The sequence below is a fragment of the Apostichopus japonicus genome, chromosome 3 (assembly GCF_037975245.1).
Source record: "Apostichopus japonicus isolate 1M-3 chromosome 3, ASM3797524v1, whole genome shotgun sequence".
Classification (NCBI taxonomy): Eukaryota; Metazoa; Echinodermata; class Holothuroidea; order Aspidochirotida; family Stichopodidae; genus Apostichopus; species Apostichopus japonicus.
The window spans coordinates 784,659-798,498 of NC_092563.1; the positions used below are offsets into that span (position 1 = coordinate 784,659).

The following is a 13,840-nucleotide window of genomic DNA, read 5'->3' on the forward strand; positions in this document are numbered from 1 at the left end:
TGCAGGGTTCTCACCGTCAAGACAAATACGCATAACTTCTAGCTATTTATTGCTGTAGCAGCACAACAGTTATAATAATCTGGCAACCATAAATGGGTAAGATGAACCCCCTTCCCAATATCATCTTCCAAGCACCAGCTGTGATTGTTTGGAGTCGACTCTCAACTGGAGCATAAAGCTGGTCTCAAGTTATCGAAGGGTGTGGTAAGTACCGTGTTGCCTGGAGATGCTGGTGTTTTAATTTTCAGCCACACGGAAGCAGGTGGATTATTACGGCTGTAGACACTGAGTTTGGTAACAATTAGCAATTAATCTCAGACTCATTATGTTAACTCTGTTCAATAGTCAGAGGTTATAAAGTACATGCAGTGAAGATGTTTGCAAGACCAACCAGATTTAATACACAAAAAGGAAAATAATGAATGTTGAACTGTTTATACCAGCAACACCACCGCCACCATTTATTAGCAATGTAGATCCTTCACAACTCTTGAATGTAATATTTAAGTATCTCTTCACCATAAGAAGGCAAAATTATAATGTATCAATAATGAAATAAAATTGCAAAAACATTTCTGTGGATTGGAATGCTCTTTGACTCAATGGAATCAAAATAATAAAGTCCACTCCATTCTTCAACAAAGATGTTGACGGAGGGAAAATTCCTGTGAATCAGTTTGTATCTTGTTTGCATAGATAAACAGTATGGGGCAGAGAAGACACCCAAAAATGGTCTCATTGCCTTTAGAAACTTATCATACATTACAGCTGATATTTGTTTAAATATTGATATACAAATAGACTTGAATAAAGAAAGAAGCCTATTGGAAATGCCTTTGTAATCACTTAGCTATTTGGGTTAATTAAATTCTAACAAAATCCTAAAAGTTACCAAATGAAGGGAAAAATGAATTCGTTATTGAACAAGAAAATGTAATGAAGTATCAACAAATTGTCAATTATAAATAGTACAGATACATGGAAGCCTCAATGATAATATTAAATTTCAACTTGAAAAGCACCTCTCGTTGTGTGATCGTTGTCCGAATACATAGAACCTATATGTTCGTTGTGTGACCCCCCCAACCCCAATAACTTAGAACTGATGCTCAGGAATGCACAAAAACTATTAAACCTTTATGTTACATTTAGAGTCATTTGCTTTTGTACATGTTGTTAATTGATCAAAGCAAGCAATGAAATAATTTTGTAGTGTTCTTTTTGGGCTGAAAAATAAAATTTAATATTAAAACTTTTCCCTGATATTAAAACGATGCAATATGAATATGACAGAAAGCATTGACCTGAGTACTCGACATTTGGATTTTTCAAAGACAAAACTTACTTTTCACTCAATAATACATTACTAGGTAAACTGGTCTGTTGATATCGTAACTAACATGAGTAAAAACATGCAGTGAAAGTACGAAAATATATTTGTAAAATGGAATATTTTAATGAGAGTGTTGAGAATTGATCAAATATGCCCAATATGTTAACTAATTGTTAATTAATTTACTGATTTAGAATAAAAACTACTGTCAAACCCAACTGTAATTTCGGATTTTACTTGGTATGAAGACTCTGAAACGATTGCCAATGAATAACAATCTTACATGTTACACTGATGCATAATTATGAGAGTTGCATGACCACTATAAACTTTTAACATCTTATTGGGAGTTGCCAAAGATAGCATTACACTGCATCAAGTCCATATCATATGCTGATATCAAGTACAATAGGTCATCTGTATCCTATTGAAGTGATGTTTCTGACAGTCTCATTTGACTTTTACATAGTATCCAGCCTCTTTTACTCAGCCTATCCTCCACCAATCTGATGGCATGCCTTTGTAAATATATTGAAATAAATGAGGGTCCAGCTGGACTAAAGAATCAAAACTAGACAAGGAGCTGGGACTTGAGGGCTCTCCAGCATTGTCTCAATAGAGGGCGCTATCAGATGTGTTCTGACCTAAATGATATGTATTGTTCTTTGAACCATCTCTGAAGTGACATTATTACCAATATTAATGGTCTTTCATGGGCACTAAAGAGAGTAGACAAGGTGTGCTTTACACATGCACCTGTGTTACTATGAACATTTGCTAATATTCAAACTCATGTTGTATTACCTCTGCACACACCTTTAATATGTTCTGTTCACACGCTTTAGTCACCTCAATATATATCAATGCCCTATTGTGTAACCCTTAGGTCATCATCACACTATTTCTTTAACTGAGGCTGTTTCTTGTACAGACATCCCGACACGATCTTATTGTAACAGACACATTGTATGTGCAATGTCGCCCTCTCTGCTCTATACTGAGCTGAAGAGGTGACGAGATTCTGTGAACTTCAGTTTTACCGTTTGACCACTGAAGAACCGATACATACTGCCAGTGTCATTTGGAAATGTGATACATTATACTCAACCCACCCACTTGGTAAACATACTACTGCCCTGATGTAATTAGTCCCAATGGACATTATATCCACAGCCAGAGTTTATTCATCATGACATGGCCACACTGGATGCATCACCATCATTCTGGGTAGTTTTGGTTCACTAGCAAACATATGATGGGTATCATCTTTTGTTTTTGGAATCAGAGTGATGATACCATCAGTTGTCAAATACCAAAATGTTGTCATGAGATCTGCATCTCCATGGATTGCCTTCTTGTTTCCATTGATCATGTGATGATCTTGGATGACTACTGGTTTATGCCAAGCATTGCCTTATTGATGACTACTGGTTTATGCCAAGCATTGCCTTGTTGATGACTACTGGTTTATGCCAAGCATTGCCTTATTGATGACTACTGGTTTATGCCAAGCATTGCCTTATTGATGACTACTGGTTTATGCCAAGCATTGCCTTATTGATGACTACTGGTTTATGCCAAGCATTGCCTTATTGATGACTACTGGTTTATGCCAAGCATTGCCTTATTGATGACTACTGGTTTATGCCAAGCATTGCCTTGTTGATGACTACTGGTTTATGCCAAGCATTGCCTTATTGATGACTACCAGTATATACCAAGCATTGCCTTATTGATGACTACTGGTTTATGCCAAGCATTGCCTTATTGATGACTACCAGTATATACCAAGCATTGCCTTGTTGATGACTACTGGTTTATGCCAAGCATTGCCTTATTGATGACTACTGGTTTATGCCAAGCATTGCCTTATTGATGACTACTGGTTTATGCCAAGCATTGCCTTATTGATGACTACTGGTTTATGCCAAGCATTGCCTTATTGATGACTACTGGTTTATGCCAAGCATTGCCTTATTGATGACTACCAGTATATACCAAGCATTGCCTTATTGATGACTACTGGTTTATACCAAGCATTGCCTTATTGATGACTACTGGTTTATGCCAAGCATTGCCTTATTGATGACTACTGGTTTATGCCAAGCATTGCCTTATTGATGACTACTGGTTTATGCCAAGCATTGCCTTATTGATGACTACTGGTTTATGCCAAGCATTGCCTTATTGATGACTACCAGTATATACCAAGCATTGCCTTATTGATGACTACCAGTATATACCAAGCATTGCCTTATTGATGACTACTGGTTTATGCCAAGCATTGCCTTATTGATGACTACTGGTTTATGCCAAGCATTGCCTTATTGATGACTACTGGTTTATGCCAAGCATTGCCTTATTGATGACTACCAGTATATACCAAGCATTGCCTTGTTGATGACTACTGGTTTATACCAAGCATTGCCTTATTGATGACTACTGGTTTATGCCAAGCATTGCCTTATTGATGACTACCAGTATATACCAAGCATTGCCTTGTTGATGACTACTGGTTTATGCCAAGCATTGCCTTATTGATGACTACTGGTTTATGCCAAGCATTGCCTTATTGATGACTACTGGTTTATGCCAAGCATTGCCTTATTGATGACTACTGGTTTATGCCAAGCATTGCCTTATTGATGACTACCAGTATATACCAAGCATTGCCTTATTGATGACTACCAGTATATACCAAGCATTGCCTTATTGATGACTACTGGTTTATGCCAAGCATTGCCTTATTGATGACTACCGGTATATACCAAGCATTGCCTTATTGATGACTACCGGTATATACCAAGCATTGCCTTATTGATGACTACCGGTATATACCAAGCATTGCCTTATTGATGACTACCGGTATATACCAAGCATTGCCTTATTGATGACTACCAGTATATACCAAGCATTGCCTTATTGATGACTACTGGTTTATACCAAGCATTGCCTTATTGATGACTACCAGTATATACCAAGCATTGCCTTATTGATGACTACTGGTTTATGCCAAGCCTTGCCTTATTGATGACTACCGGTATATACCAAGCATTGCCTTATTGATGACTACCGGTATATACCAAGCATTGCCTTATTGATGACTACCAGTATATACCAAGCATTGCCTTATTGATGACTACTGGTTTATACCAAGCATTGCCTTATTGATGACTACCAGTATATACCAAGCATTGCCTTATTGATGACTACTGGTTTATGCCAAGCCTTGCCTTATTGATGACTACCGGTATATACCAAGCATTGCCTTATTGATGACTACCGGTATATACCAAGCATTGCCTTATTGATGACTACCAGTATATACCAAGCATTGCCTTATTGATGACTACTGGTTTATGCCAAGCATTGCCTTATTGATGACTACTGGTTTATGCCAAGCCTTGCCTTATTGATGACTACCAGTATATACCAAGCATTGCCTTATTGATGACTACCAGTATATACCAAGCATTGCCTTATTGATGACTACTGGTTTATGCCAAGCATTGCCTTATTGATGACTACTGGTATATACCAAGCATTGCCTTATTGATGACTACTGGTTTATGCCAAGCATTGCCTTATTGATGACTACTGGTTTATGCCAAGCCTTGCCTTATTGATGACTACCAGTATATACCAAGCATTGCCTTATTGATGACTACCAGTATATACCAAGCATTGCCTTATTGATGACTACTGGTTTATGCCAAGCATTGCCTTATTGATGACTACCAGTATATACCAAGCATTGCCTTATTGATGACTACCAGTATATACCAAGCATTGCCTTATTGATGACTACTGGTTTATGCCAAGCATTGCCTTATTGATGACTACCAGTATATACCAAGCATTGCCTTATTGATGACTACTGGTTTATGCCAAGCATTGCCTTATTGATGACTACTGGTTTATGCCAAGCCTTGCCTTGTTGATGACTACCAGTATATACCAAGCCCTTTATGATAAGTGTTCAGAAAATCATGATGCAGGCCACTTCAAGTCCCCATCCTTGAAACAATGGAAGACTCCACTCAATGACACTGTAGAGTAGCAATTTCAGTCCTTCACAAGGTTTTGAGCCAAGAACCTAATTGTTGTGGTGTGGTGTGGTTAATCACTTCTAAACACTATGCCATACATTCATCTCACAGTTACTATTGATAACTGTGAGTAGCAAATATTCTTGAGGTATTAATCATCTGTTTGAAACTAACCTTCTAGACAAACAACAGATTATTTTTTGTTTTGTTTTTGCATATTAGGCAGACTACTTCTTATAAAGACAAATCAGCTACTCATAGTATGGTGATAATTAAATTCTTATTATGTACAGTAGCCTCTACTACTACATTTTAACCAAATTTTTATCTCTTTACTCTTACCTTACAAATATAAGCATGGATGTAGAATACAAGAATGCCCTGTAACATTATCAAGAACTTGCAATCCCATAAAGCATCGTTAGAATGAAAGAAAAGACACAAGAAAGCCAGCATGCCGTGAAACCTTCAATCACAGGAAATGAGTTTAAATCTAATAGTTTTTAAGAAAGAAATATAGAAAGTGGTATCATGAAAAGACCATAGAAAAAGTTGTATTATTGAAAAGAATTGTAGAGAAATGCCTCATAAAAATATTAGAAATAAATATTAATTGCTACCAAAATTCCAGATTAAAGTGAGATGTTTTCTCTCATGAATATTCAGTTGAGATGAAATTTGTCTCTCATGAATATTAATTTAATGTTGATCACATGTCTTTCTTTTCCTCAGACAAGCTCATTTCCATTTCTGCTGCTTTCTGCATGAGGAATAAAAGTGAAAAAGAAATTTAAGAGGTTAAATATTAATTTTTTAAAAATTTTCTAATCGCATCTACCTTTATGCGTGGACTGATAGCTGAGATGACCATTTTACTTTCATGACTGAATGTGATAGACTTTAATGTGGAGGCTTCACTGTAACCAACGCACATGAAGTTGCAGCTATCATTGTGGGTAAACTGTAACCATTGACAGGAAATTGAGTTTGTATTTCTAGGTAAAGTAGGGTAGTGATCTGTGTAAAGCCACAGTTAATACCAGCTGCTGCCAATCATAGATTGATAAAAAAGACAGTCTGGAATTATATAAGAAAACATTGCAATGTCCTTACTTCAGACAAACTTATAAACATCATTGACTGTCCAAACAGAGGTTGATTCCCCACTCAGGACATCCTGAGACATGTGGCCGACATACCACAGGATGTCCATCTATGTCTTTACCTGGTAGATGAGTCTTGAGCACAGATTTGTAGTATTAGTACAAGTCTAACCTGAGTACTAGTATAAGTGTAAGTTCACTTTAAGTATGAGTACCAATATGAGTACACGTGTACAACACTCTTGAATTTGTTCTTTTGATTACTGCTGAAAATGTCCCAAGCAAGAAGACGAGTACAGATCCGCAAGTCGGAGGAGGATTACAACAATGCTAGAATAAAAATACAGACTCACTACAGGTCTGCCAGAGCATGTTACTTTTATAAAAGACAAGAAAGTATTTTACCTTTTGGTTTAGGGCATGTCTGGACTGGTACTCCTCCTTGGCAAGCTCTTCCTCCATCCAGTCTGGTAAGTCAGGGATAAGGATGGCTATGGCTGCCTTAATAGCCAGGAAGACATGCTGGAGGGAGAAGAGGCAGGGAAAGTAAAGCAACCACACCCTGTAAAGATTATATGAATTAAACATGACAAGTTTCAGGAAACTTGTGAGGGCAAACTTTTTATGAAACATCTTTAATCTTGTTATTAAAAGACAGCTTTTTTTGCTCACTCTCAACAACTTTTGGCAAAGTTTGTGATATGTTGTTTATCAATGACAGAATGAGCACACCTGATTTGTAATTTCTCTCAGCACTTTTTGACAAAAGAAGGCTTGATATACCATAGAATGTCATTCAAGTAAATCACACAGACATGGTTTCAAATGAGCCACTGCATGGCTTCCTAACCTGCAATATTGCAGTATTATGCAGGATTTACAGGTTTTCAATGAAGTTTAGGTTTTAGCATTTAATAAAGAGCACTTGATGGAACTTGATAAAAAGCTCAAAGCAAGAAAATAAATCACACACAATTTGACTAGGTCATGAATTAATTCAAACTCAATTTGGAAATTTGGAAATGATCATGGAGTGCACAGCAGTGATCCTAACAGGATTTATACTACTACTACTACTACACCTGTCAATAATACTTGGCTTATTAATGCTTGCCGTGCTAGACAAAGGGAGGTACTTTACCTCTCTTTCAACAAAAGGTTGAGTGGATTTAATGATGAGATGTACTTCACATTTTAAGCAGAGGTACAGGGAATTGTACATAAAAGTTCAATCTCCAATGTTGTAATTATATAAGTCATGGTCCATACCTCTACAGCCACAAATAGTAAAATAAACTTTGCTGTACTGAGATGGGATACTAGTTCCTGGACCTCAGGTGACATGGCCAGTAAAGCAACATTGGTCAAGACAGCGATGATGCCCATTATTTCAAATGTCACCTACAAATGAGAATGGTATATGGAATGCAAATTATTATTATTATCCACAAAAAAAAAAAATTTAAAAAAATCACCAAATTCATGTGTGAGCATCAGAGTGAACTATGCCGATAGGAATCACACTAATGCATTTTGATTTCATGTAATACATATATATCAATCCATATGTAGTCATGTAAATACCACACTAATTAAATTTATTTATTCTCAATGGTTTCCTTAGAAGGGGGACTTAAGGCACACCAGGTTCATTTTGATATGTTAATAGATTGTTAAAAACACTGCTAGCAGTTCAGGTGGTATTTCTGTACCACTTTTTTAATTTTTAAGAAATTACCCTTTAACCAGCTGAGGTTGATTAATTAGAGTGGCTGGACTATGTAATCTAAGCAACAGAGCATTCTGTCAGTTCCGTAAATGCAACACCAAACTCAATCTGGAAAACAAGACATGCTAGCCTCAAAGAAACATCTATTCAGTACATTACAAGTATGTCAAAAACAAAACGGTGTTGGATGTCATACAATGGTGCTCTGTTGTTCACATGAAGTTAAGGGAACATGTTTTGGGTGAGTTACTAGAATTGATAAAACAATGGATTAATTAACATTTACATCAACACTGAGGAGTAAACATAAATATAGCAGTAGAGGAACATTCCAGATGAAAAGCATATTTTAAACGTCTATGATCTTGAATTTGTTTTTTTTAAAAGCTACAGTATTGATACAAGCTCTCTAAATTGTTCTTTTTCTTGAACACTACACTCGAGTTAATGTCATCATTTAACGTTGAATATGTAGTTTCAAATTAGTCAAATATATTTTGGACCGTACCACCATGTGAGTAACTGACGGTTATGGCTACAACCTCTGGCATAAGATGACTTCACAATGCCTGACTGAATGAAGAAGACCCAAACATGTCTAGACTGTTGTTTGTACTCCTGGCACCTGCATACTGAACAACTGATGAATGCACACGGAAAGACAGTCTTTGTTTTAACGACATTTGTTTGTTGAGGTCACTCGCAACAAGTTGTGTCCATGAACTGCACACAGCAGCACCTTTACCACCTACTGGATCCAATGTGACTTTAAAACTGGCTAAATATCGATCAGTTGTAGTCGGAAGGAACAACTCACTCCCCGGGTCACCCATGATTATATTAATATTTCTCTATTGGTTCCACATTCAGTCGGGTAGGGTGCAAACCGCTTTGCAATTACCTTCACTTCTTCTTTTTCTTTTATTCTGCATATCTCAGAAACAGAAAAATAGATGACAACACCTTACACCTAAAAAAAATATAATAATCATACAAAAATAAAAGTTAATAATAATTCTCACCTGCCAAGTTCCTATATCAGCCATTGCTTGTCCAAACGGTCTCCTGCAAACTTTGGTAAGTTTAAAGGCGTCACTCTTTACTTCTATCACGTTGTTCAGTAAGGCAAATACAGCAGCCAGTGGGTAAACTGCTGAAAAGAGGAAGACATAGCCAAACTGCAGGAACAGCTCCAGATAGTCGTCAAAGGTTCCCTGTCAACAAATGAGAATTAGTCAAACATGTCACCATTTAAGAATCATCAGGTTAGGACGTATGTAGTTTAATGCAGAAATCTCTGTTTGTGGGTATAAACTAAAATACCCTGGAAAGAGTAACTTACACTTCATTATTGTTCTGCAGTTGGTAATATATGTAAATCAAATGGAGGTGGTCATTAAATATGCAAATTAGCTACCAAAAAACAGTTGTAAGATGAATAATGGAAAATTTAACATGGCAGAAGATTGCACAACACAGTAATGTACTGATCAACCATCTGTAGTAACCACCTAGGCTGTGAAGTCAGGGCCCAGAAATAGCCCCAGCAATGCCAATTGGCAATGACCAGGAACTGGAGGCAGGGCCCAGTTCGACCACCACTGGGCTCTGAAAAAACAAGGGGCAGAAGTAGATTGCAGGCCCTGTTGCAAACGGGAGGATCGAGAAGCAGATGGTCCCATCCCTTGCATGATTGCAATATTGGCTATATAGGCTGCTATCAGGTACAATTCAAACTGCAGACCCAGATATCCCATATGGGACAGGCAGACCAATATTCCATATGGGACAGGTAGCTCCTCTCGGCTGCCTACTCAATCTGCTTATGGTGAAAGAACAAACAGGAACCTTGGATCCTAATAAAGATATCACCAACAATTTCTGAATACCAAGTCTCGAGTGTCACCGGGAGAGGTGGGTGCTGAAAGGAGGCTCTAGATATGGTAACTAGAGGGTGCAGTTGTTGTGAATTGCAGGTCACTAACATGGCTAATTTAGTTCAAGAAGAAAAAAAAAAACGAAATTCTCCATATTGCAGTCTCTTACTGGATAAACATCCATCTTGCCCTGTTCTTCTGCGATTTGTTTGTTGCTGGCATCTTCCAAATTTGCGTTCTCTTCATCAGTTTTCTTGGATAGCGCTGCATCTCCATTCAGTTCCTTGTGACCTCTCCAGAACCTCAGCACCAGGTAAGGTAGAGCCGTCTCCAGGAATTGCTCGATGAATTGTTGGACGATGAGAAGTGTTCCGAGATACTGTTGAGTCAAAAGCAAGAACGGAAACAAATCTTTTTAAGAGCAGTCATTAAAATATTCTGTATTGCTCCCTGAATGTTAGCATGATATCGTCACTAATGACTGTGAAAAATTGTATGACAATACATTGCTCCACTAAGTTTAGTACAATAACATCGATAATATATCATAAAAGTATTTCTTGATATTTTCTACAAATGAGCTGCTGTTTCAGAGTATTAAAATGACAAATAACATATTTTAACTGTGGTGGAAGTGATCTGATTTTTTGGGGCGACGGGGGAGGGAGAGGGAGGGTAGGGGGAGGGAGGGGTGCAGTGGTTAAAGGGGAGGAGGATATATCATTCCACAGCATTTTGTGCTGGATTGAATCTTTGCATGACTCTGACTGGGAAATCCCTCAATCTAACTAAAAGGTCTATGAATGTGGTTATACTTTCATTGTTCTATTATACTCATGCTTTAAGCTTCAAACCTCATACCAGAAACTTTGTAAAGTTTTCAATGGAAAAACTCAAGAAGTTCAAATGTCTCTTCTTCATTGTTCATGGTAAAATTTTGGTGCACGCCTAAGGGTAACATATCAAAAGTCTTCAAGGTAAATTATCTATCCTCTGTATGCTGTCACCACCTAGGTTGTGACAGAGTTATCTCTGTATGCTGTAACCACCTAGGTTGCGACAGAGTTATAACTCTGTATGCTACAACCACCTAGGTTGTGACAGAGTTAATTATGTATGCTACAACCACCTAGGTTGTTACAGAGTTAACTCTGTATGCTTTAACCACCTAGGTTGTGACAGAGTTAACTCTGTATGCTACAACCACCTAGGTTGTGACAGAGATAAGTCTGTATGCTACAACCACCTAGCTTGTGACAGAGTTAGCTCTGTATGCTGAACCACCTAGGTTGTGACAGAGTTAACTCTGTATGCTACAACCACCTAGGTTGTGACAGAGTTAATTATGTATGCTACAACCACCTAGGTTGTTACAGAGTTAACTCTGTATGCTTTAACCACCTAGGTTGTGACAGAGTTAATTATGTATGCTACAACCACCTAGGTTGTTACAGAGTTAACTCTGTATGCTTTAACCACCTAGGTTGTGACAGAGTTAACTCTGTATGCTACAACCACCTAGGTTGTGACAGAGATAAGTCTGTATGCTACAACCACCTAGCTTGTGACAGAGTTAGCTCTGTATGCTGAACCACCTAGGTTGTGACAGAGTTAACTCTGTATGCTACAACCACCTAGGTTGTGACAGAGTTAACTCTGTATGCTGCCACTAACTAGCTTGTGACAGAGTTAACTCTGTATGCTGCAACCACCTAGCTTGTGACAGAGTTAACTCCGTATGCTGAACCACCTAGCTTGTGACAGAGATAAGTCTGTATGCTGCAACCACCTAGCTTGTGACAGAGTTAACTCTGTATGCTGAACCACCTAGCTTGTGACAGAGTTATCTCTGTATGCTTCAATCACCTACAGTAGCTTGTGGCAGAGTTAACTCTGTATGCTGTAACCACCTAGGTTGTTACAGAGTTAACTCTGTATGCTTTAACCACCTAGGTTGTGACAGAGTTAATTATGTATGCTACAACCACCTAGGTTGTGACAGAGTTATCTCTGTATGCTGTAACCACCTAGGTTGTGACAGAGTTAATTATGTATGCTTCAACCACCTAGGTTGTGACAGAGTTAACTCTGTATGCTACAACCACCTAGCTTGTGACAGAGTCAACTTCAATTACAGCTTTTAAGCGAGATTCAAAGGTATCCCTATATTCTATGTAGTTTTGCTCACTATTTCAAATGACCTTTGACTTCCATAGATAACTAATATGATTCTTCTACACAATAAGATGCATTAGATTGCAAGTTGAACCAACATGTACTTAAAAGTGTTTACAAGGCAATGCTCGTACTGTGAATTTCTTGCCAGTATATGACTCTCTATTTCACTTTGAACAAGCATGTAGTTCAACTATAGATCAAAAGAACTAAACATTCATCCAAGGTTGCTCTGTTGTCATTTATGAAGTTAAATGAATACTGTATGTAACCTATAGTAACCGATAGTAACCTATCATAATGGGGGTATAAACTGGATGTGTCAGAAGGCGGCCATAGCTTTCGATTAGAATAGAATTCATCCTGATAGCCTCAGGAGAATCTTACGCAGATTTGAGTAGAAAAATAATAATATATAGACCCTCGCAATTTCAAACCTCTCTATTTTGTTATTACTATTTTTTTTTCGAATGATATCACTACGCTTGTAGTCTAAAGGGAAGAATACCAACTCCTTTTCTCTCATCATGCTACAACATACCATGTACATTGTATAACATACTAAATAACTTCCCATTCAACTTGGATATGTGTAGGCTACTGTACCTTGATAGACCACTGAACGTGAACAATGTAATTATAGATCGATCAACTGTCCAAGTGTATCGGTCATAAGTACCGAGCTTCCAGCCGGTAATTGTTATTTTAAAAGCTGAGCTCCCTATCTGCTTCAAGATCACATCAAAATAGCCAAGTATATAACTTCCTATACCAGTGCTGCCAAGTCACCCGCTTTGGGCGGGTGTCACCCGCATTTTCGGGTCGTCTCCCGCTCACCCGCCCACCTGTCCGAAGCTCCCGCATTTTCCAAAAAAACTCCCGCATTTTGAAGAATCTCCCGCATTGTAGGCCCACAGAGTTTTTCCTGTGAAAGTGTATCATTGCTAGCGTGAAATACATTTCATCACACCAAAATGCGAATTATCTCAGGATCGGAAATTACTGAAAGCCGATCGTGCTAAATATGCCCGGCTGAAAGCAACGTTACATATACGATTCGTGAAAAATAATACCGTTACGACAGAGACAATTTTCACCCGCCTAAAAAAATCTGACCTTGGCATCTCTGCTATACACGATGTTAATACGAATTCAATAAGTTATATATTATTTTCTTGTTAGTCTATGTAAAGCCCATGGAATTATAACCATTGATGGTAAAATGTCCATAGTCTAACCAGGGAGTTTTTATTTCATTTCATTTCTTTTATTTCTATATAACAACTCCCTGCATACACTATCCTATACCTACACCTATAAACTCTCCTATACCAATTATAAAATAGCCACATGTTTATCTTCCAGGTCACTGCAGGTGTGACAGGGAATAGTGTCCGGGCGTCTCACGGGCACTATTCCACGGGAATTGTGTCCGTAGGACAACTTTCTCGGGGGGAATTGTGTCCGGCGGACAGTATTATCTGTCCGGACGGACACTATTAACTAGGAAAAAACGTCCGTGTGTGGTGATTTTCTGTCCGCGTGGACAGGATGAGAGAATAGCACGGATAAAT

The 13,840-nt window shown here is 38.0% G+C and overlaps 1 protein-coding gene across 3 annotated transcripts in view; it reads right to left on the reverse strand.

Annotated features, from left to right (window-relative positions):
• Window positions 1–425: 425 nt before the first annotated feature.
• The window catches only part of LOC139958882 (anoctamin-10-like), a 59,434-nt gene continuing 46,019 nt past the window's right edge, over window positions 426–13,840 (reverse strand). For all 3 annotated transcript variants that reach the window (XM_071956305.1, XM_071956314.1, XM_071956296.1), the window contains 5 exons: window positions 10,261–10,470; window positions 9,237–9,428; window positions 7,755–7,886; window positions 6,891–7,007; window positions 426–6,142 (listed from right to left, as the gene is read on the reverse strand). In XM_071956305.1, coding sequence (XP_071812406.1) covers window positions 6,092–6,142; window positions 6,891–7,007; window positions 7,755–7,886; window positions 9,237–9,428; window positions 10,261–10,470 — 702 coding nt within the window. In that variant the 3' untranslated portion in view covers window positions 426–6,091. The remainder of the gene's footprint in view (window positions 6,143–6,890; window positions 7,008–7,754; window positions 7,887–9,236; window positions 9,429–10,260; window positions 10,471–13,840) is intronic.